At 47.8% G+C, this 24181-nt stretch overlaps 1 protein-coding gene across 2 annotated transcripts in view; it reads right to left on the reverse strand.

The window, feature by feature from the left end:
• THADA (THADA armadillo repeat containing) overlaps positions 1 to 24181 on the reverse strand; it is a 391488-nt gene that overhangs the window by 33540 nt on the left and 333767 nt on the right. For both annotated transcript variants that reach the window (XM_045285791.1, XM_045285792.1), the window contains one exon: positions 15461 to 15592. In XM_045285791.1, coding sequence (XP_045141726.1) covers positions 15461 to 15592 — 132 coding nt within the window. The remainder of the gene's footprint in view (positions 1 to 15460; positions 15593 to 24181) is intronic.

Raw genomic sequence — 24181 nt, forward strand, 5'->3', positions numbered from 1 at the left:
GCAACAAAGGCAAAACCCAGAAGGGTGGGGGTGGGCAGGGCACCCCGTGTGAGTCAGAACTTTCTGCCAAGGAGTTTATGGTGGGAGTGGGGTGGGGGTGGGGCAGACATGCAAAACAAAACATATTCCCTGCCATCAAGTCCGTTCTGACTCAGCAGTACAATTTTCCAATACAGTACTGTGTGTAGTGGGTTATACTTTAGGCTGCTAACTGCAAGGTCAGCAGTTCGAAACCACCAGCTGCACCTGGGGAGAAGGAGGAGGCTCTCTATTCCTGTAAAGAGTTAGTCTCAGAAACCCACAGTGGCAGTTCTACCCTGTCCTACAGGGTTGCTATGAGTCAGAACTGACTTGATGGCAGAGACCGAAATCTTTATGAGAGTAGAGAGCCTTAGTCGTCTCCCAAGAAGCTGGTGGTTTTGAACTGTTGGCCTTTGTGGTTAGCAGCACAACACACAGCCCACCACACCACCAGGGATCCTGGGGGCAGGACACCTGGTCCCAAATGAAGTTTCTCCTGGTTTATATGTTATTTGAGGTCAGGGCACCTGATCCGGAAGTGATTCTGAGGGGCTCAGCTGATGACTGAGGCCTGAGTGCTTGATCAGGGAAGGAATTCTTCCAGGCCAGAAGGCAGGTTAGGGGAAGGCGGCTGCCTACTGAAGGAGTCCCTGCCTGCCCAAGGGTGGCCAGGGACCCAGCACCGAGTGTTCTGCAGGTCTCATGAGGGGGAATTTACATGCCTCCAGATGTAGGGGTGATGTACCCAGCACCCGATCCACAAGGCTCTGACCTGAGGTAGTTCATCAGTATCTGAGTGGGTGACAGGAGGGGATGGCCACACTCTTGGTCACCAGGAGGATTTGGAGAATAAGGGAGGACCCCACCTTTTTTGTCACCAGCCACCAGTGTGCCAGGCTGTGTCAGACTAGCTATTAATTCACCCACCTGTCTCCTCTCTGTAGTTGAGCTTCTTCACCTAGTTGCTGATCAGTCTACTTCTCTATCCTTTCTTCTGTAGCTCAGGGTGCCAGGATTATCATTTGCATCTGTTTCATCAGGTCTCTGTTGTCCTGTCTGTGTAGCTCGTCTGCCTAGTTCACCATCTCGCCAGAAGTCTGCCTTGCAGAACTTCCTGGGCAGTAGGTACATATGGTGACAGTCAGGGTTTGACAGTCATCTGGTTGTTGCGATTGGAGGGACAGCAGTCCTCCGACACGTGTGTAGACTGATGAACCCAGGTGGGAAAAGTGAATCAGTCAGCCTCTGGCGAAAGATGGACAGTGGACGCAAAAGGAGCGTTTGCTGAGAGTCACTCTGAGGCTAGGGGTGGAGAGGGCTGCTAGCCAGCAGGACTTCTTAGTCACCCCTGACACACAGAACTGGATTTACGTTCAAAGAGGAAGGCTTTCCCAATGGTGAAAAGAGGGACCTTGTACCCTGATGTGGCCCAGCTGAGCAAAGTGAAGGTCAGAAGGGGAAGCCAGAGGCCACGCCAGCAGGGGAACGGAGACTGCCAGACACGGACGAGCAGGAAAGACAAAACCCTGGCAGCCACGTCAGCACCAGATGGCCCAAGCCACAGACTGTGGGTTTATCGTCACATGGAGGGAGGGGTCAGTCACCTTGAGCCCAGGAGCTTGGCTTCCAGGAGCAGGAACAGTGGAGGCAAAACGATGCAAAAATGACCCTCATTTCCTAGAGAGGTGCCTGTTGTCTCTCTGGGGCTTAGTCACTGGGAGACCATGGAAACAATCCCATCGCCCGAGCAACCAGGACAGCCGGGGTACCCATTGGCACCTGCAACCTGCTCCCAGATTGAAGACGGCAGCATTAGTTTGCATCTGCTTTTGCCCATGCTAACAGCTGGCTGCCAGTGACGCACTTGCTGAGATGCAGGTGGACGTCAGGGGGCCCAGGCTTGCAGGGAGCAGCCAACGAATGGAGCATAAACTGTGGTCTGCGGTAACTGGAGCCCCACTGAGGCAGCTGCAGCTGATGGGGGAAGAGGGTGGGTGGGCAGGAGCATGGTTCCTGCTGTAATCAGGCAACTTTGTTTTGCATCAATGACAAAAGAGAAAGAAGAGTACTGCACACCTCCTTCGCCTTCCACTCGCTCATGCCAGAGAGATACCTGCAACCCTGATGTGCACTTCCCAGCTCCTGTGCCCTCCCGCAACACTTCTGCATCACTGATGGACACCTAGCAGAGCCCTTGAGGAGCGGTCCGGAGAGGTCAAGGCCATGGACTCTCAGGGCCGCCTTCAGGGTGCGGTTTTTCCACTTTTCGGAGCTGCCTGTCCTCCCCTACCTTGGTGGCTGGAGCCCTCCAAGCAACACTTCACGGCCGCATTCTGTCCCCCCTGCCCGTGACCACGCCACCCTCTCCCACCACAATGGGTTCTCTCCAGCTCAGGGGACTTGTGCATCTCTGCCACTTCTTTTCTGTACATCAAGGCCCTGGGGGTGGGGTGGGATGGGGTGGGGGACAGTTATAGACAGAAGTGTTCTTGTGTCCCAGTGGCTCTGTGACCAAGGTCCCCATTTTTTAACTAAAAATGTGAGACTGGGGGTAGGGATGAATTCGTGGGATTCCCTTCCTGCACGAAAGACACTGGGGATTCGGGTCAGAACCAGCCTTGCTGCAGGACTTCCCACTATCCCTTGCTGTGCTTCCCCAGGACAAATTCTATCGGAGCCACTGGGTTCCCGATTTGTGTTCTTGGGTTATGATTTCTTAATTCTTAGGTTCCAAACCCAGACTCTTTCAGGCATTAAATATGCAAGGCCATTGGCACCACAGGAAGCTAAGCTCCACTTCTGGCCCTCACGCTCCTTCTCCATGAGCCCCGGGGCCCATTACAGTACTTCAGCTCTCTGAACCTCAGTTTATCCATATCTGAAATGGAGAAAACAGTAACGTAGCTCACAAAAAGCCAACTCACTGCATTGGGTAGAGTTGTTTTTTTTTATTGAGTAGATTTTGATGCATAATGATCCTATGTAGTATCCTTAAACTGTAAATCTTTACTGAAACAGAAAGTCTCATATTTCTCCCTGCAAGCTTCTGGTGGGTTTGAACTGTTGGTCTTGTGGTTAGCAGCCCAACACCTGGTGACGATGGAATGAAGTTTAGCAGGCGCCTCCCTTTACCCCCACATGCCCTACTCTCTATGGTGAGGAGGCTGGGGAACAGGGCCCCCAGGCAGCCCCACTCTTAGAGATGCTGCCCACTTTTTAGGCATTCCAGATCGATTGATTCTGCCCTGGCCCCAGTCCCCTCCTAGGGCCTCATAACGACTCAGCCTGTCTTCACATTAGCCAGCAGTGTGCTAGGTCCATGGACTCCTACAGATGAAGCGCTGACCCAAGCACTGATCTGAGGATGACCTGAAACAGGATGGAATGGTGAGAGAGAGGCAGGGTTCGTCTCGGGCCTACCACAGGTCTGGTAGGAGTACATTCTCAATCACTTCCTCCTTGAATGACGGTAGGAGCCCTAGTGGTGTTGTGCAGTAAAGCACGCTCGGCCCCTAACAACAAGGTTGGTGCAATGCTTCTGGGAAGTGGTGGGGCCAAAGGTGGCTGCAGACAGGGATTAATCAACCACAGGGTAAGTTCACAAATACACAGAATCCAAAGGGCTCCAAACACTAAACCCAACGCCATTGAGTTGATTTCCACTAACAGTAACACTACAGGTGATGGAGCGCTGCCCCACGGGGTTTCTAGGGGTGTCATCTTTGGGAAAGCTGGGCGATGAATCGGGAAGGCTGAGGAATTGGTGCACTTGAATGACGGTGTTGGCCAAGAATATTGAACTGCCGGAGTATGAATGCAATTGGCTTTGAAGAAGTAAAGCCAAAATGCTCCTTAGAAGCAAGGACGGGGAGGCTTAGTCTCACATACTTTGGACATGTCATCAGGAGAGATCAGTTCCTGCAGAAGGACATCATGCTTACTAAGGCAGGTGGGTGAGTCAGAAAGAGCAAGGCCATCGGTGAGATGACGTGACAGCGTGCCTATGATAGTAAGTTCAAACCGCTGTCAGGAAGGTATGCGATACACAGGGTGAGTGTGAGTTGGAACCCACTCAATGACATCTAACAAAATCACAACGAATTGTTATGGAAGCAGTCTGCTATAGCTTTCTTCCCATTTCAGTAGCTGGGGGATTTGAACTGCTGACCTTTTGGTTCGCAGGCTAGAGCTTAACCATAGGACCAGCAGGGCTCCTCAGTTTCATGCCTCCTTAAAGTGATTCTAAAAACACTACACTCTGTTTTTGTGTTTAATTGAACCACTGTGTGTGACTGATGTTAGGTTCCAACTTACGGAAGCCCTGGGCACAGTCAAACAAAACACTGCCTGGTGCTGGCAGCAGCCTTATGATGCAGATTATTGCGATTCATACCGTGTTCACTGATGGCTTTTCTGAAGCAGATCGCCAAGCCTTTCTTTGTAGTCTTCCCTAGCTCCACTGAAACCTGTCCCGCCTCACAGCCACATGCACATCTCCACTGGCCATACATTAGTTCCATTGGCCAGGAATCAGACCTGGCTGTCCTACGCAGAGGGTGGGAATTCTATCCCTGACATAAGGCTCGCTCACCGGGAGTGATACATTCCTCCATTCAATCATCCAACAGTGATTTTGTGGAGACTGTATCACATTCCAGGTTCTGGAAATAAATATAGTAATGATCAAAGTAAACCCAAGCCTTACCCTCATGGCACAGAAGGCAGGAGACGTACAATAAGTAAACAAGTAAACAGACAGGCAAATGCTAAGACAGTGAGAGGCATATGCAGAGCATTAAAACAGGGTGAGAGCAAACGACTGGAGGGTTGTGGGCAGGATGGTGACGCAGGCCCTCTGAGGCGAGGACGCTGACGCTGAGACTGGAAAGACACACGTGCACACCCAGCTCTGAGGCCCGAGCAAGCGTGGGAAGGTGGAACAGTTTAAAGAGAGAGTGGCTGGCGTAGGGATGAGAGGGAGAGGCAGTGACAGGAGCTGAAAATGGCGGGGTGAGGTGGGTAGCGTTCTGTGGGCTGCTTTAGGACTTTGGATTTTACTCTGAGGAAGATGGGGTGCCAAGGGATGGTTCGGAGTAGAGGAGAATCATCTGATCCCCTCTTGATGAAGAGCCCCGATTACCACCGGGATGATGGATGGCAAGTTGGCAAGAGTAACTACATACAGCCCAGGTGGGAGTGTTTTTGCAGAAGTCTACGTGAGAAATGATGGTGGCTTGGACTAGCACATCAAAGAAGCCTGGTGGACAGACACTCTGTCAATATTTGTGGAATGAATGAATAGGCAGCATGCTTGACCTGACCACTGTGCCTGATAGTTGAACAGTAACCAATAAATAAATAAATAAATCTGTGGATCATCATCTCAGTCCAGAAGCGAGAAACTAATTTAGGATGTAAAAATAGGCCCATGCGTGCACGCGTGCACACACGCACGCACACGCACACACGCACACGCATACCCACACACATCCCAATACAGGCAAATCAGTTTAACTTGTCCTACCCATGATGAATTTAGGTAAGAACTGAGGACAGGTATGAAAATATATTCTACTCAAGTGCTTCTTAATTTTTTTGGTTATTCTCCAATAATACTCTGTGTATCACTCTTAGGAAGCTCAGAGGTCCTCGAAAACAGTCTATGTGGCTGTTATATAGACTGTTTTATACAGTTCTACATAGCGACTATGTGGTGGCCGTGGTGGAAAGGGTATAGTGGAGAAGGTTAGAAACTACCGGGACATGGATAGAGGGAGAAAGCAATGCTTGGAAAGCCCTTCCAGGGCCTGACCTGTGAACTGACAGGGCTGAAAAAGCACGGGCCTTCCAGCTGGCTTGAGTCTGGGTAGAACCATCTGTGGCTCAGTGTGAAGCAGGGCTTTGAACTGGGGCTTCCCCATTCAGTCATGACGTACGTAGGGAACGAAGCTGAACAGACTTGAATCTGTAAAAGGTAGGTGATTTGGGATGGTAACAGGAATGGGAAAAATTATGAGTAAATGCTCTGCGAGGACAAAACCAAGGGCAGGGTGCCCGCTGGAGGACAGGCAAATCCCTTGATGGGCACTTTGTCCCCCACCGAAGGCTGGAGGCTGACTCCTTGGTTGGAATGTGTGCTGCTCTCTAAAGACCTGGCATTAAGCCTTTTAAAAACGTTACAATAGTTTCATTGACAAATAAGTCACATATACAATTCACTAATTTAAACATATTAAAAAGACGTGTGCAATCATCACCACAATCAACATGAGAGCATTTGCTTCTTTCTTGTACTCATTATTGGCTCCCCATTTCCCCCCCAACCTCTCTTGCCATAACCCCAAGACGCTATTAAACCAGTTACTGTTTCTATAGATTTATCTATCGTTTTTTTCATACGAAGAAAAACATATTAAAAAAACCCAAAAACCCAACAACAATAACAAAATAAAACAGGGAACCCTCAAGTGAAAAGGTAACAGACAGCAATAAAAATTAGAACACATTTAAAATGATGTGTTAAATTTTAACCTAAAATTAGTCCACTTTAACCTGCATTAGTCCACTTTCCAATGACCTCTTCCTGGTGGCAAGGCTATTCAACCCCTGATCAATCATCAGAGGGGATTCACGGGAGGTTTATGCCATGTGGGGACCCTGCAAATGGATTTTGGGATTTCACTGTCACCCACAGCCTTCTGCAAACCAGGTGCTCAGAATTTAAGCTTCAACACCGTTCCCTCCTCCAATCTTGGATTTTATTATTTACATTCCCTGGCTCACACAAGCTGGTGTATTGTTTCTGTGTGGACTTAACTGATCCCTCACTCAGATGCCTGCTTGTTTTAAGAGAACCCTTAAAAACCCCACACGTTCGTCTTTCTGAGACACGGATACCATGTGATTTCTTCATCACACTTTGCTAAAGTACCCAGTGATCTCTTCATGAGGTGATCTCATGAGGTGATCTCATGAAGCACTCCGTGATCTCTTCATGAGGTGATCTCATGAGGTGATCTCATGAAGCACCCCGTGATCTCTTCATGAGGGCAAGTATTGAGTAGCGCCCCATCATAATCACTACGTAATTGTTCTTAGATTAGGGCTAGGAATAATCCAATTTTCTGCAGCAGGATCCTGAAAGGGCTGGTGATGCCTCTTCCAAGTCTCACACACCAGGGCCTTGACCTATAATTTCCCCCAGTCCACTTGTCATTCTGCTTCAACCAAATAAAAAAAAAAATTCACATCTGTTCCAATTTCACTTCATTCGCGATAACAAAACCTGTTTGAACTGATCTGAAGCGCTGCTGCTAAGCCCCACAAGCTTGGGGCTTTGCTGACTGGGCTGTCTCTCGGAGGGGCCTCAGTGCAATGTCACAGTGACCCAGGCCTCCTCCTCTCTCGCTTTGCAGGCACTCCCTCCCTGTTTACGTAAGGTTTGGAGCACGAGCAATGTGTTCCTGCTTTCATCCTGGCTCGTGGGCTCGGCATGTATATTGTGGATGTGGGTGGGTGGGTGGGTGAGGAGTGGGTAGAAGAACAGATTGTTGAGGAAACTGCACAGGCCCTGGGGCCTTTCTTCTTCCCCTTGTGTTGGGCTACCTGACTAGTTCGACTCTTCATCCCACAACGCCACTTGTCCACATTTTACATTCATTATCTGATCTCTAGAGTCTCGAATTTGGACATCTTTCTCAGTTTCTGGTCTTCCACTTCTATGTTAACCTTCATCATTATTCCATTCTCGGAAGGTATACGGTAACAACGGGAATGGAAATATTAGGAGTCGGCACCCTGCTAGAAAGTTACCGTATATACTCGTGTATAAGTCGAGTTTTTCAGTACATTTTCAATGCAGTTTTTGTGGTACAATTAGGTGCCTCGGCTGATATTCGGGTGGGCTTATACTCGAGCATACATGGTAATCTCTTTGGACAAGCAGGGTGGCATATGAAGGGCTCGGCAATCAGTTCTCATGGTCTGCAGAGTTAGAAACAATGGCCTCTACCTCCAAGATGGCAGCCCCTGCACGGCTCTCCCCGGCCCTGGCAACAACCCAGTCTACCACATTATGTTCCTGAAACACAGGAGGCTGGCTCCTCATGTTAGGTAAGTTCAAGTTTAACCCAGGGCCACTGCTCCAGACTGGCACCTTAGCCTTGCAGTCTGCAGGCTACCAGACTCTTACCCAGGAAGACCTGGTCAGTGAGCTGCTTTTAAAGATTAGAGTTGGAAAACACTACTTTGTATGAATCCGTTTCCATTAAAATCATTGTCCCGTGAGCGACTTCTGGCATGGAAGGTCAATTAGTATATTTTGGAAGTTTGTCTTGCTCCAATGAAGGTCCTACAAGTACAAATGGTTTGATCTCAATTATGAGCCGCAAGGCTGGTGGTTCAAACCCAACCAGTAATGTCTCAAAGGAAAAGTCTGGTTTCATAGAGTTTCCAGTCAAGAAAACGATTGAGCAGTTCACGCCGTAACCCATGGGGGTGCCACAAGCTTGAACAGACGCAACGGTACAGAGAGTGGCTTTGCTTTTCCTGTTTCAAAGGGAAGCCTGAGTCACTTTTTAACTTCTTTAGAAAATTCAAGACTGGGGCAATTACTGGTAGGTGGCCTGCTATGGTGAAAGCAGGGCTTTGAGCCGATGCCTGCTGGTTCAATCACAGTTGACAAATTGAAGCCTGAACCGACATCAATTTTTAAAGGGTGGGCATACTGGAATGACATCCAGGGTGGGAAATATTTGGGGTCAGCACCCTTCTAGAAACAGAACCTCCTTAGAAAACGAGGGCAGCATGTGCGGTGCACAGCCTCCAAATCTCATGATGGCCAGGGTGATCGACCACGGTTGTCGGCTCAAAGATGGCGGTGACTGCTGCTCTTCGAGGCCCTGCCTATCGTCTAATCTTCCACATTCGTCTCTTTTTAGCTTGTCCTTACGAGGGCTCTGACTTGTAACGCCCCTGTTCCAATGGCTGCTCCAGCACACACTACGTCACAAACTCAGGCCGGCGGCCATGTCCTGGCTTTGGCCGTAACAGAGCCAGTTCAAATGGTTCTGAAGCCCCAATGAAAGATCTAACCAACACACACACACACACACACACACACACACACACACACACACGAAAAATCTAACCATGATCACACAGAGTACCTATTGTTTACTAAATAAGGACAGTCGCTGACCTCTAGACCAGCGGTTCTCAACCTGTGGGTCACGACCCCATTGGGTGAGGGGTGTTGAGCAACCCTTTCACAGGGGTCACCCGATTCATAACAGTAGCAAAATGACAGTGATGAAGTAGCAACGAAAATAATTTGATGGTTGGGGGGGTCACCACCACATGAGTAACTGTAAGAAAGGAACTGCAATAATTAGGAAGGTTGAGAAGCACTGGTCTAGAACAAAGCACAAGAAAGGGAAACAAAAGTGTGAAAATCAAGGACTATTTGGGATGATTCAATAATCAAATGCTCTAGGGGTTTAGAGAAAGAGATCCCAGAAATTACAAAGATTTGAATTTGATGTGTTACCCTTTAAATTTGTATTCTGACCAGAGAAGTAGAAATTGTCTCTGATGTTTTGTGGAAAGGGGAAGGGTAAGTGGGAGGGAAGTCTTTGGACCCATATTCCTGAAAGAAGAGTCCCAGGTTGCTTCTTCTTAATTGTCTTTTAGAATTGCTTTTTTGAAGGTAAGAAAGTTTTTATAGAAAACTCACCTATACAGGTTCCTCCCTCCTGTGCCAAACTCTTCCTGACTCAAGAACCACACAATTTTAGTGATTTCAATTTAAATATTGCCCAGGCCCCAGTCCTCCCTGCTCCCCACCTCTTCATTGAACCAAACCGCTGTTCAATGACAGCAACAGGAAACCTCCACTCTGCACGTAAAGCAGGTAGAGTGAGGGGCTGTGGTGGAGGGGGCGAAGCAGAGGGAGGGTGACAGCCCCATGTCCTCTGCTCTCACAGAGCATCCTGAGTCCTGAAGTCAGGGTGCAGAAAGGAGGGAAGTGGAGCCGAACCTGGAGCTTGGTCTAGAAGTACCACAGCTGAGGTTCCTCTTGCATGACCCTGGTGGTGGGGGGAGTGGGGGGTGTCCTGCTGCCAGTGCACAGGGGGATCCACCTTCCCAAGGCAAATAGACTGTGAGCGTCATGTGTCCAGGAGGTCTGTAGGGGGATGGGGGGCAGGTGCTGGAGGATGGGAAATTCCAGCAGGCAAAAAGGTGAACCAGGAACCCATCCTCACAACGGGCTAGCTAAGCCGCGGGTTATTTTCTCCAGGCCTCCTCAAATCATACCACAGGTAGATACTTCAAGCCAGTTGTGTGGAAGGCATCGCCCTCGGGCACTGAAGTCGGCATGGATGGGGGTTAATACACACTTGCCTTTTCTTCTGTGGGCTCTAGCTGGTGACCACTGGGACGCGGTGAGGGAGTGCTGGGGCTTCCCAGAAGCACTCTGTGTGCTTTGCCCAGGGCAGGGCAGAGGCTGGACAGTTCAGTCTGTTCCCACTGTGGTCCAGGTCCTCTTTCACCCTCTCCATTGTCAATCTCTCCAACGCCTAAGACACACATACTTTGTCCCAGATCACAATGACCCGTGGCCTCTCCTGGTTCCTGGTCGCGTCCCTTCCTGGAAGGCTGCAGGCCTACTTGTACTTTAGTGCCAGAAGCACAGTTAAGGTCTTCCCTGGATCCCCCCCAAAGGCTTGAAACCTTGATCCTTTCAGGCTCTCCCTCCCTCTCACAAGCACGGACCCTCACACTGTTGAGTTGATCCCCAATACTCCACGCCTAGGTGTTGTTCTTCTCCCGCCTCCCGTCACTGCTGCAGAGAGCCGGGGAGGAGCCCTCTCCCTCCCATCTCAGGCCCAGTGGGTCTCACAAGATGCTGGCTGCTGCCTGAGAGGCCCCTGCTGCAGCTGTTCAGAGCCCACCTTGGCCTCCAGCCCGTCAGAAGGCTCTGTGTGCCTTGGCTTTTCCTTCACGGCCGTCGCAAGTATGGGGGATCGCCCCAAGTGTGGGTGATCCCATCTGCCTAGGGGTCCTCCCACTCCTGTCCTCAGGTACCATCTCTCTCCTCTGTCGGACCCCAGCCTGTGCTCTGGCCATACAAGTCCACTCACTGCTCCCCAACCAGCTCTAACACCCCCTCTAACACCCCCGTGCCAGGTTTCAGCCTCCTTGTGGGTGAGGTCACCCTCACTTTCCCTGCAGACCCTTACAGTTGGGCTGGGTCTTACACTTCCCAAGGCCCCCCCAACAGCCTGGCCACAAGCAGGTACACAGGCAAGGCAACTGCTCTCTGTATCCAGCCCTTGATAGTGCGAGATCTCTGACAGGGAGTGTGTGTGTTTTAGAAGGAAATGTGAGATTTAAGTTTAAATTTTTTCATTATAATTCCGACTTCTCAAAGAAGAGATCAAATATGCATATAGTTGAATAATAACATTTTATGGTGGCCTTGATTAAACCACTGTTGTGGGGGGAAGGCATGGCTCAGGGAAGGATCAGCAGGTACTTCTAAAGCAGTCAAGATTCAATAGCAATAATTAACTTGGAATACCAACGAGGAACCCTTTCGCTGTGTATCCCACAAAATGCTCCATATTTGACACAACTCACGTGCTGAGGGGCTGTGACAGACAAGCTGCACTATCTGCTTGCTCTCCTTAAGGGATGGTAGGGCCACCAGGTTCTGAGCATCAGCTCGGATGAAAGGGAAAGCGCCGCGTGAGGCTGTCCTCACTACTGCTTCCAGGTCAAAGGGTGGGGAGAACCGAGCGGTGTGGGCTGTGTGGCAGGGTTGCCCATAGGCCTGAACCATGCCACAATGGGGACATGACCTTGCTGCCACCTTCGAGTTTAGAAAGTCTGACTTGAATTTTATTTTGGGGGATGCAGGAATCCACGTAAGAAAGGGTAGGGGACAGATGCTTTTCAGGTAAGGCAGAAGAGGAGCTCTCTGGGCACTGAGTAGTTAATGGTCTAGTTGTGAAATGGGATGTTTTAACTTATTTTGAAATCATTTCAAACATCATAGAAACATACCACAGGACAGTGCTTTACACGCTCCCCTCCCCTCCCCTCTCTATGTTTAATACTTAAATGCACACCTACTTTTGTTTGGTGTCCCCCCCCCCCCGCCCCCCCGCAAATGTCTCTTTATCCCTTCAGATTTCAGTTCTGTCTTTTAAGAACAAAGATATTCCTTTACCTCATGGATTGAACTGTATCCTCCCAAATAGGTGTTGTAAATCCTAACTTCCATGCCAGCGGTTATAATCCCGCAGGGAATGGGTGTCTTTGTTATTCTAATAGGGCAGGATTAGTGTAGGGTGCATTGTAAATCAACCTCTTTTCAGATATAAAAGAGGTTTAACCAGCCATCCAGTGAGCAGAGAATGGGTGAGAAGATGTCAACACTCTTGGAGATTTCTGAGGACCCAGGAAGCTGAAGAGACAAAGGCCTTTCTCCAGACCCTGCCCCTAGGACCTAGGCCCAACAACCTAACTTTGGACTTCCACCCTCCTAACCGGTGAGCAAATAAACTAGTTGGGTAAACCTTGTGGTATTTCTGATATGGCAGCAGTAGATAATGAAGGCACCTTACAAAACCACGGTGTGGTCGGCACATTTAGGAAGCCTAACCTTGTGCCAATTGTTCAATAAGCTCCTGTGGGGCTTCACTCCCTCCCACGGCAGACTGGCTCATGGTAACGTGCTGGATTCAGCGGCTCTAAAATCTGTGTCCTTCTCACATCACAAATACACATTTTTAAAAAGAGAAAAATGCTACAGCGAGTAGCTTTGAGATGACTGGTCCCTTTCAGCGGCTCTCACACGTGAGACTTTCTACGCAGCAGGCGACTTCTCGCTCCCTGCCACCCAGTTAGGACCAGCTGACAGCAGCCCCTGTGCGGTCCCAAGACTCTAACTGCTTACGGAGTTTACAGGAAGCTGCTGGTGGCTTTGAACTGACGCCATGTGGATCGCAGGCACTTAGAGATAATTACTGAATTGAGTTGATTTCCCATTCCTTGAGAAAGATCAAGCTAGTCTTTTCCAGGTGGAAGAAGGTGATTTTTTTTTGGGGGGGGGGAAGGGTAAGAGGAGGAGGGAGAACAGGGCAGCATGTGGATATTCTTACTACAAGCCAACACAAACGCGTTGTGACAGAAATAAAAGGTTACAGATGAAAGATTCAGAGGGAACAACTCTACCTGTCAATTGCTTTATGAAGTGATCTTTTCCATCTTTGGCGAAGAGAGTCCTATGAAAACCTACTAAGTCGTATTATATTCCATCAGATATTTCCTGAGCACTCACTCATGGGGGCCTGGCCTTTCCTTCTCAGGAAGACCGGCGGTGGGAAACAGGAAGGAGCGCAGAATGTCACTGCAGCACCAGGCTGCTTTTCCGCTGAGAGGCAAAGCCAACCGAGAGTCAAGCTGCCCCGGAGGAGTGTCACAGAGCCATTATTCAAACACGACCTCTGCCTTCGCGGCTGAGACATGCACATGACCGTTCTGACTGAAGACTCGGACATAGGGATGCTCACACATCTCAAGTGAGGCTTCCAGGGACCACAGCACTGTGGATCAGCACGGTAAGCTGCCCAAGTCACAAAGAAGAGGGGTTGCAGAGCTTGGGCCCTGATTCAGTCACAAATTGGGTGATTAGTCCCTTCCCTGCTGCATAAACCAAACCAAACCCACTGCCATCGAGGGGATGCTGACTCAAAACAACCATACAGGACTGGGTTGAACCGGCCCTGTGAATCCGACACTGCTAACTCTACAAGAGTAGAAAGCCCTGTCTTTCTCCCACGGAGCAGCTGGTGGTTTCGAACTTACAGTTAGCAGCCCAACGCCACACCCTCAGGGTCCCTGTCCCTGTTGTGTAAGACCTCTTCAATGTGCTGAACAGCAAGGATGTGGCTGTGAAGACTGAGGTGTACCTGGCTTAAGCCATGGTATTTCCAATCACCTCAGATGCAGGTGAAAGTTGGACACTGCGTAATCAATACATTTGAACTCTGGTGTTGGTGAAGAATACTGAAAGTCCCGTGGACTGCCAAAAGAACAAGTCAGTCTTGTTGGAAGAAGTACAGCCAGAAAGTTCCTTAGAATCGAGAAGGCAAGACTTCATCGCATGTACTTTGGACATGTCGTCAGAAGGCTTCAGACCCTGGAGGAGGCGTTCTGCTGGGTCAAGTGGGGTGAGTGACAAAGAGGAAGCCCCTCAACAAGATGATGGACGTGGTGGCTGTAATCGTGTGCGCATGACAATGATGGGGAGGGTGGCGCAGGACGGGACACTGTTTCATTCTGCGGAACAGCAGCAAGAATGCTCCCTCCCGTTCCGCTGTCCAGATTCGGATGACTTGCTTCAACATGTTGTTCTGGCTTCTCTTTGAGAGGGTTGACCAGAGATGTCCCCTGACACCCAGCCAAGGCACCCACTCTCCCTGAAGGCCACTTGTCCACGGGTGTGACCTGACATGTCACTCTAGCCAGTAACACAGTTTCCACCTACGGCCAGCATTCTCCTTGGCTTCCGCAGCACCTGTGGCTGCAGACAGGCAACTCAGGCTGCAGGACTATCAGCTCCGCCTGTGATTCGCGGTCAACGTCCCCACCATCGAGGAGCCAGGCAAACAGAAGAGAAACTGAACATAGACCAGGTGCTTTGGCCAAGTGTAGACATTTAGGTGAGTCTGAAACAATGGACCTGCAATTCCGGGGTCCTATCATCATACTAGTTCTTAGATTTCTGCCTCTGAAAATAATTTTTCTCTGTGGTGTCCTAAAGCAGCAGTCAGCAAACGAGCACTAGCAGACTCAAGCTGGCCAGTTCCCTGTTTTTGTAAGTAAAGTTTGACTGAAACAGCCCTGTCCATGTGGTACCTAGCGGCTATGGATTAAATGGTAATGGTGCCCTCCTAAAATACATGTTGGAATGCTAACCCTTAGATCTACAGATGTAATGGAATGTGATCATTTTCTGTAATGTAAATCTAACCGAATTGAATCATTCCATTTGTAGAGATCAGACCAGGTTAGGGTGGATCTTACACCCAACCTCTTCGGAGCTATGTAAACAGCACCGTATTCACATATGGGGAAGACAGGCTACGTGGCCACAACAGAGGCAGATGCGTCGACAAGCCCAGAAACTCCAAGGAAGTGCACGAAGTGTGAGCAAACCGCCGTGTCGGCGAAAGCCACCCCTTTGTGGCATTTCTGTTCAGCAGCACTGGGAAACCAGGACAGTCTCTTTCATACTGAAACGGCAGCATTGACAGGGTCCAAAGGGCCAACAAAGCCTGACGCGTTCACGGTCCGGCCACACACAGCAAAGGCTCGCCAACCCTTGTCCTGGGCAAGAAGGCAAGGCAAAGGATCCCCATGAGCTAGCTACCTGTTGACTGGGCAGCATTTCCTTGCGACAGGGCAGCCATCACGACCTCCGCAGCGGCATCTCTGACGACCTGCTCCTCACTCTGGAGGAGGGCGAAGACACACCTCCAGAGAGCAAGCGTATCCTGCAGCCCTGTGGAGACCGAAAGGAGACGGAAATGACCTAAAACGCCATGTACAAGGTGCTTCCTGGTAGAAGAGCGTAGCATTTCTTTTCCTCTCCCACCTCCCTCCCTCCTTTTCTCCCACCTCCCTCAATTCCTTCCTTCCTTCTTTCCTTAGTATTGTAAGAACAGCCCAGAGAGGTGGCCAAACATCAGAGGGAAGAGAGTGCTGAGAGGGAAGGCTCAGAAATGCCCTTGACGGGGGTGGGAGGAGGGTAACTTCTGGAGCTACTAGCTTGGGCCTAGGCCCTTAGAAGGTGCTGTCGGAGAGACCAGAGGTCTGGGTCCAGCCGTCCCCAAGGCTCATGGTTCTCAGGAATGAGGCTGGATGCATCAAGAGTGCTTTAGGGGAAGCCAGCCGAGTGCTGATTTGAGTGACTTATAAATGCCAAAAGCAACGTTTCAATCAAGATGACGCAGAGGCAGGCAGGGGGTGGAGGAGCAAGAGAGTGCACCGAACCAGGAGAAGGGCCCACACCTGGGCCCACTCGGGGGACCAGGGGGCTCACTATGGCCCTGAGCACAGGCGCTGGCTCGTCAGCTTGGACTAGGTGCCACTGTGGACAACAGAGGACAAAAGGAAATGGAAGTGGCGAACACAAGAAAATGACAAGTCACGGGTGACACGGTGTGGCTGAGGCTCCAGATGGGGAAGATCCTTCTGGTTTGGTGCAACGGGGACAGACATCATGAGGGAGCAGAAACGGGGCAGAGCCTCCCAGGAATGACACACGGTGTACGCGGGGGAGTGGGGGGGGCGGCGCCCCAAAGCTGTGGCCAACCTGGCAGGGTCCTCAGCATCCCCTTGTCTTCCTCGCCTTCATCTTTCCTTGGAGAACCTGATCCCTGGCTCCCTGCAGCTGACGTCATAAACAAGAACAGCAATGGCACTGTCTGGGCCTTTATTCTCGTCTTTCTGTTACAGATCTGGCTTTAAACTTTCTTCAGTCTTTCAGAAGCAATCCTTTATGATTGTTCAGGAAGGTTTAATTCTTTCCTTTCTTAATGGTTTCCTCATTCACACGGTCATTTATAGGCCCAAGATACTCAATCTTCCATCTGTGGTCCATTTCTCTTGTTCTTCTGGTGACTTTGCTCAGCCCCCTACTCACCTGCACCTACTTTTATGGCCTTTGTCTTTCGGTTCAATACCTAGCTTTCACGCTTTTGTAGGCCACCAGCCCCCACGGATCTCTTCCCTCATTTCCTGAAATGCTATAACCAGCACTGTACAGTCAACCAATTTATTACGAAACAATAGCTTCGGGGCCAGGATTCTACTCCACCCAGGAATTCCCTATCATTCACTACACCGCCCTACCTCTTATGAGCTGGAGCGGGGGCAGTACCCAAACATATTCAGAAAATGTACTGCAAAATAATATGAGGCTTAATGGAGATGCTTCGTTGAAGTTTATAACTCTTAGCTCTTATTACTTTGGGTCACCGTCACAGCACGTCCCCTCTCCACCCCTCTTTGGGGGAGAGAAAGAGGCCTGGAAGGGCTAACGAGATGGACCTCCCTGAGAAGACAGAAAAGGAAAGGGTACTGAGGGAAGCTGTTTTCCAGAGGGACCCAGGGACACGATACACTTCATTCGTCTGAACTTGTAATCCTTCAAGTTTGAATATCACATTCTAAGAAACAATTCTTCCTTTATTTTTTACGTTTTATTGGCGTCTACTTCACCTAACATACAATTTAGTGGTTTAACCATATTAAGACGAGCTGTTCAGTCATCACCAATTTCAAACGTTTTCTTCTTTCTCGTACTTACTGTTGTTAGCTCCTCATTCCCACCTTTCCTCCCCTGCCATGCCCCTAGCTAATTATTAATCCAGTTACTGTTGCTTTAGATTTACCTAAACTGGATTTTATACACAGAAAATTATCCAAAACACTAATAAGACAACAACAATAACAATAAAATGAACCAGAGGAACACCTCAATCGAAAAGGAAGCAGAAAATATTAGAACTGGAAACAACTTTAAAATGGGTCGTAAAGGAGAACAAAGGATAAAGTGTTACACTGTGACTTAACTAAATCTGCCATTATTGACTTTACAATGCTATCTGATAGCAAGGCTATTGACGCCCCGGACTATTGCCAGAGGGGATTCATCGCAGGTTTAACCAGGGAGCTTGCGAAAGGGTTTTGGGTTTTCACTGTCATCCATAGTCTTCTGAAAAACAAGCGATCAGAATTTAAGCGCTGACATTGGATTTTATTATTTACAATCTTTGGATCCCTGGTGGCATAATGGTTATGCATTGGGCTGGTAACCATAAGATCAGCAGTTCAAAACAACCCATTGCTCTACTCTGTGGGAGAAAGATGGGGCTTTCTACTCCTGTAAAGAGTTACAGTCTCAGAAACCCACAGGGGCAGTCCTAGAGGGTCCCTATGAGTCGGTATCGATTCAATGGTAGTGGCTTTGGTTTGGGTTTTAATCTAGTTCCTTAGGATTTCTTAAGTCTAGTGAAAGAGGGAGGAAACAGGAGACATGGAAGTGGAGGACAAGTTTAGAAGCCAGCTAATGTCTATACAGGCAACAAATTTCAATGCATATACATTCTAAATAGGAAAGTAAAAGAGTTGAGCCAAAATTTTCAAGGGGCAGCTTGAGAAGGCAAAGTATTATAAAGAAATGTGCAACGATCAGGAGTTAGAAAACCAAATGACAAGAACATGCTCAGAATTTCTCAAGCTGAAAGAACTGGCGGGTGGGATGGCGGGGAGGAGACAATCAAGACTCGGGCTGCAGTAGTAAAGGTGCCTATAAGCACTATTGTGAGGCCGGTGCAAGGCTGGGCAGTGCTTTGTTCTGCTGGACACTGGCTCACGACGGTTTGGAATGGACTCGATGGCATCTCACAACAACAACATGAGAAAATACATAATGATGCAAGAAGCCTCGCAGGAAGATGGAAGGAAAGTATATTCACACGACTGAAAATTAAATTGGAAATTTTAGAAATTGGAAAATAACTTTAGGAAGATTAAGGAAAAAAATACTTGGAAACTGAATACTACACGGCTTAAAACTTCTGGTTAATAGAAGAAAAATAGGAAGTAGAGGTTTTTAAAAAAATCTCTGGACCCAGACCAATTAGTATGAAAACATGACATATTAAAAGTAGTGCTCAAAGGACAATTTATAGCAATAAACACATCAAAAAGAGCCCAAAATTAAGACCCCCATCTAACACCTGTAGCCATTAGAAAAAGAGCAACAAAATTAGCGCCCAGCCACTAGAAGAAAAGAAATACTAATGATAAGAATGGGAATAAATGAAACAGAAAACAGAAAAAATGATCAAGACAAGATGTTGAATCTTTAAAAAGGAACAACAAACTGACAGACAGTTGGTTTGTTAAACAAGAACAAGAAATGAAAATGGGAGACGTCGAACAGAAACAATTAAGATGAAACGGACAAGAGTAGAATAAAACGAACACCTGTGTTCCAGCTAACGTGTAAACCGCGAAGAAACGGGCAGGTTGAAACACACTCTCTACCTAAATTAACATGCCCACAGGAGAAGCCTAAACAGACCCCTAACAAAAAAAATAGTGAAGTCATTAAAATACTTGTAATTGAGGAATAAAAAATAAATAAATAAAAATAAATTAACAAAACCAAACCTCATAACCGAAATCATAAAAGTCTGGGCCTAGATGGCTTCACTGGTGAATTCTATCAAAACTCAGAGAAGTGTTGACACCAATTCTATAAGCGATTTCAGTAGGAAGGAAAACTCCCAAATTAATTTTATAAAACAAGTATAACCCTGATTAAAAACTAGGCAAAGATATCACTATAAAACAGAGTTATACCAATATCCTTCATGCACATAGATGAAAAAATTCTCACCAAAATCTTAGTCAATAGGATCTAACAATATGTGAAAAACAAACAGAAAAAAACAAAACCCCTTCATGGTCAAGTAGAACTCACACCAAGTATGCAAGGATGGTTCAATATTAGGAAAAAATGTGATCAATCACATACGTAAAACAAAGGGGGGGAAACCACATGATCATATCAACTGATATTAAAAAAGGGCATTTGACAAAATCCAACACGAATTCCAGATAAAAACATTCAACACAATATGAATGAAAGGGATTTCCCCTTGACATAATAAAGGATCCATATCTTTATTATGGATATATATGTCTCTCCAGCCAGCAGTTAACATTACTGGAGAGTAACTGAAGGAATTTCATTTGAGAAAAGGAATCACACAAGGATGCCTTTTATTATCACCCTGCTCAATACTGTGCTCAACATTTAAGCCAGATCTGTAAAGCAGGTAAGAGAAAGGTATCCAAACTTGCAAAGAAAAAGACGCTTTATGTATTTGCAGGTAATATAATCTTATACATGGAAAAATGCCAAAAACTCAGCCAAAAAAAAAAAAGGGCGGGAACTCATTGAAAGATTCAGCAAAGTGGAAGGGCTTAAGGCCAACACACGGAAGTCGGTTGGATCCTTTAGGCGAACAAAAAGGGCCCTGAACAGGGACCATGGAAAGGGTACTCTTTGGAATAGCCACCCCAAACTTAGGAATAACTATCACCAGAGACACAGAAGACCCGTACAAAACCAGAACAAAACTGCAAAACGCTTTTTACAAGACACCAAAATGGCCATTTTGGGTTGAGGGGAGTAGAGAGCCTCGTCTTTTCCCACAAAGTGGTTGGCAATTTCAAACTGCTTGCTGATTTTTGTAGTTAGCAGCCCAATACATAACCTACTACACCACACTGGGTGAGAGGTGGGTAAATATTAACTTGGGTGCAGGAGAAGGCATTTTACAATACTGATGGCGACAGGGGAAGGCACTGGGAGACTTGCAAGGGGTTAAGGGAACAAGTGCCAATACTGTTCTGACCCGATCCTGCAACAGTGGTGCGCGCTGAGGAGAAACTCTGATAGACGTGCTGGCTGCACAGGTGTGACATGGAGCGTGGGAACACAGTCATGAATGTCTATAAGCTTGACGGAGGACATCTGTATGTGTGCTTTTGCTGCAAAGATATCCTTAATGTGGTGGAATAACATTATGGAAATGTCTTAGACATAATCAGACAAACACTTTGAGGGGATGACTTGCTGGGCCCGGGGTATCAGGAGCATAATACAGATCACAAAGACAATGGTCGACACCCTACTTTGGTGAGTAGCAACCAGTTTCAAAAGCTCACGAACAGTCATCTAAGGTGTAACTAGGGGTCTCTACCCATCTGGATAAAAATCACAAGTCAGGGACAAACGGTGAGACGGACTCATGGATCATGCATGCATCCGTTTCCACACTCAGGAGAAAGGAACTTGATGGTGCCCAGTCCCACCATCAATGTTCTGTAAGGGTCACATTAGAAAATCCTGGGAAAAGTGGGAGAAGATGTGAAACATGAAAAATCATAAGAAACAGGCAGAATGGTCGGCTGGATCCTGGGGCGACTGTCCCCCCCAAAAAAGATCAGCTTCCAGTCTGGAAGTGTACCCACCCTGTGCTACAAGAATCAAACATTTAAGGTCAAAAAGGCAATATTCACCCAAAGACAAAGTTTAGAGGGCTAGGAGAGGAGGAAGGGAAATAAGAAACACAAGGAGGAAGCGGGAGAGGGGCGTCTATTGAGACCATTGCAATGGATGAGTTGGAACGAAATGCGTAAGGATGCTTACATGTAAAACTCATGGTCGGCTCTGGAAACGCTCACCTTAATTCACAATAAAAAGTAAACGCAAACAAAACACGATGGAAGGAATATAGGGTCGCTATACAAAAAAGAACCGGCCGACTTCTGACCATTTCAACAAGTCCAGGTTGTCCTGAAAAATGGTGCAAAACGCCCAAGAATGGACAGACGACGATGGAAATGCTTCCACCTGCTGACCCGGCACTGGGCGCAGTCACGAGGAGAACCCAGTCTCAGCGCCTGGTAGAGAAGAAAGCAGAGGGGAAGGAGGAAGACCCCCCCGCGAGATGGAGTGATCCAGTGGTTGTGTCTGCAAACGACGGCTCAATTCCGACAACTGTGAGGACGGCACAGGACTGGGCAGTGTTGCCTTCTGCTGCACATCAGGTCACTGGGAGTCAGACCCACGCAAGGACACGTAACAACAACAATCTATCCCAAAGATTCTAAACTAATGTCAGAGAAAGGAATTCAAGCCAGAAACCTGGAAACTCTCCACGCATCAGACTTTTACATGCACCTCCACACCCCCAAGTCCTATTGATCAGACTCTCATATGCCTTAAAAAACAGATTTTAATTGAGATTTGGGTGAAAGGTTACACGAGTTAGGTTCCTGTTGGACCGCTTCCACGCACGTGCTGAGTGGCGTTAGTCCTGTTGATTACAGAGAGTCAGCATGCTCTGAGCTGTGCTCTGTTAGTTCCCTGCCCAGTACTCGTTTCCCTGTCCCGGTCCTTCTTCTCATCTTGGTCTTAATCTAAGTATTGACCTTTTGGTCACATACAGTTGTTTTTTAGGTAGGACACCAAACTTAGGGGTAATATTTCTATTTTGTGCGCTACTCCACTTTTTCACTAAAAAGCCACTTTTTCAGTGGATAGGTTTAGTTCTAGATTTACATACTGTCTCATGGCGATAGTCTCGGGAGTGGGGGACAGGGGATACGACCCTCTATTCTCTACTGTTCCTGATGGTTTCGCTTTTTAAAAATAAGAATTTGAGTCTTGTTTGGTCACTGTCACAATGGTGAGTGGTGGTAGCTGGGCACCATCTATTTCCTCTCATTTTCAGAGTAGATGAGGTTGTGTTTCTTCTTATAAACTTACTTATTTTCTGTGTTTTGTGTTACCTTCTTATTTTTTGCTCTTAGCAAGTTGGGACCCCTAGCTGTGTCTCAGGTGGCCCTTCATAGGCTTTTAAACCCCAGACACTACTTATTTCACTGTGATGCACAACATGAACTGTCATGTCAATGGAGCTGTCTCGAGACGAGTGTCCTGTACCTTCAAACCTAGAAAACCAATCACACAAAGTGTTTGAGGATTTCTGATGAGCATCCACATTTGGGTCTTCCCTGAGGATATGTGCCTGTACCTTCATATTTATATTTACACATAGCTCCTACAGGTGCCATAGGGTAAGTGTGGGACTGCTAACTACAAGGTCAGACTTTCAAGCCCACCAGGCATTCCTGCAAAGAAACGTGAGGCTATCTCTTCCCGTAAAGTTGCACAGCCTCGGAAACCCTGTACGGGGTCCCTAAGAGTCAGAAACAATTCAGTGGCAGCAGATTCGGACCAACTATCCAGCTGTATACTAATGTGCCCAGATCCATGCCTATGTGATCAGCCACCCCTTCGGACTTTGGCTGTGCTGTGCCCATGACATCCCATTCAATGCCACTTTTATTGCCAAACATGACTTGTTTTGACTGTATAAAATGCACTTTCTGCACCACCACCCTTTTCCTGGTAACCATCAGCGAACACTGATCTCTCTATATTTGGGATCGTACACTATTTGTATGATCGTTATCTTCTTGACTTATTTCACTTAGCATCATGCCCTCCCCCCAGGCCCATCCATGTTTGTTCCCCAGCCTCACTGTGATTCTTTAAGGTTGGATGCATGCACCAGAATTTGTTTATCTCTTCATCTGTTGATGGATAGATCCTTGGGTTATTTCCAAATGCGACTAAAGCAGCGATGAACATAGCCGTGTATGTGACTGTTTATGTCATCATTTTTCCATATATGACACATGGAACCCTGGTGGTGTAGTGGCAACGGGTAGGGCTGTGATCCGCATGGTTGGCAGTTCAAAACCACCAGCAGCTCCTAGGGAGAAAGACTGGGCTTTCTACTCCCATAAAGAGTTACAGTCTCAGAAACCCACCTGGGGAGTCACTGGGAGTCAGCACTGACTGGATGGTATGAGTTTGGCCTGGGTTAAAGTCTAAGACTAGAGACCTGCAAGTGTAGTTGTTTATGCACGCGGCTGCCAACCACAAAGTTAGCAGTTCAAAACCAGCAACCACTGTCTGGGACAAAGACCAGGTTTTCTACTACCATACAGATTTCCAGTCTCGGAAACCCACAAGGGCAGCGCCACTCTGTCTTGTAGGGCTGCTAGGACTCAGAGTTGACTTGGCAGCAGTGAGTTTGGCTTTTTAATGTTCAAAGTATATGAGAGGCGCTGAAAAAGGAAGATCAGTAACCTCTTTGAGAGGGGGAACGAAAGATGTCCATCATCATTGCTCTTATTCCACAAGACACTCCAAGTCTCAGCCAAAGGAATAAGACGAAGAAGTGAAATAGAAGGGACCCAAATCAGAGAGAAGGAAGCTATGATCCTACACAGAGCAGACTACAGATCCCACAAGAAAACCGCTGGAACCAGTGTTGCCCTCGACAAGATCAACACAAAAACCAGTTGGGTTCCTCTGCTCTGAAAGAGAAACCAAGAAAACATCCCATTTACAACAGCCCCCGGGTCCTCGAAATGCCTGGCAACCTTCGTTTGTCTGGATAGTTAGCGTCTCCATCCTCGCTACCCACTGACG

Source organism: Echinops telfairi, unplaced genomic scaffold, assembly GCF_000313985.2.
Source record: "Echinops telfairi isolate 266 unplaced genomic scaffold, ASM31398v2 ScPeMD7_7475;HRSCAF=8513, whole genome shotgun sequence".
In the NCBI taxonomy this organism is placed as follows: Eukaryota; Metazoa; Chordata; class Mammalia; order Afrosoricida; family Tenrecidae; genus Echinops; species Echinops telfairi.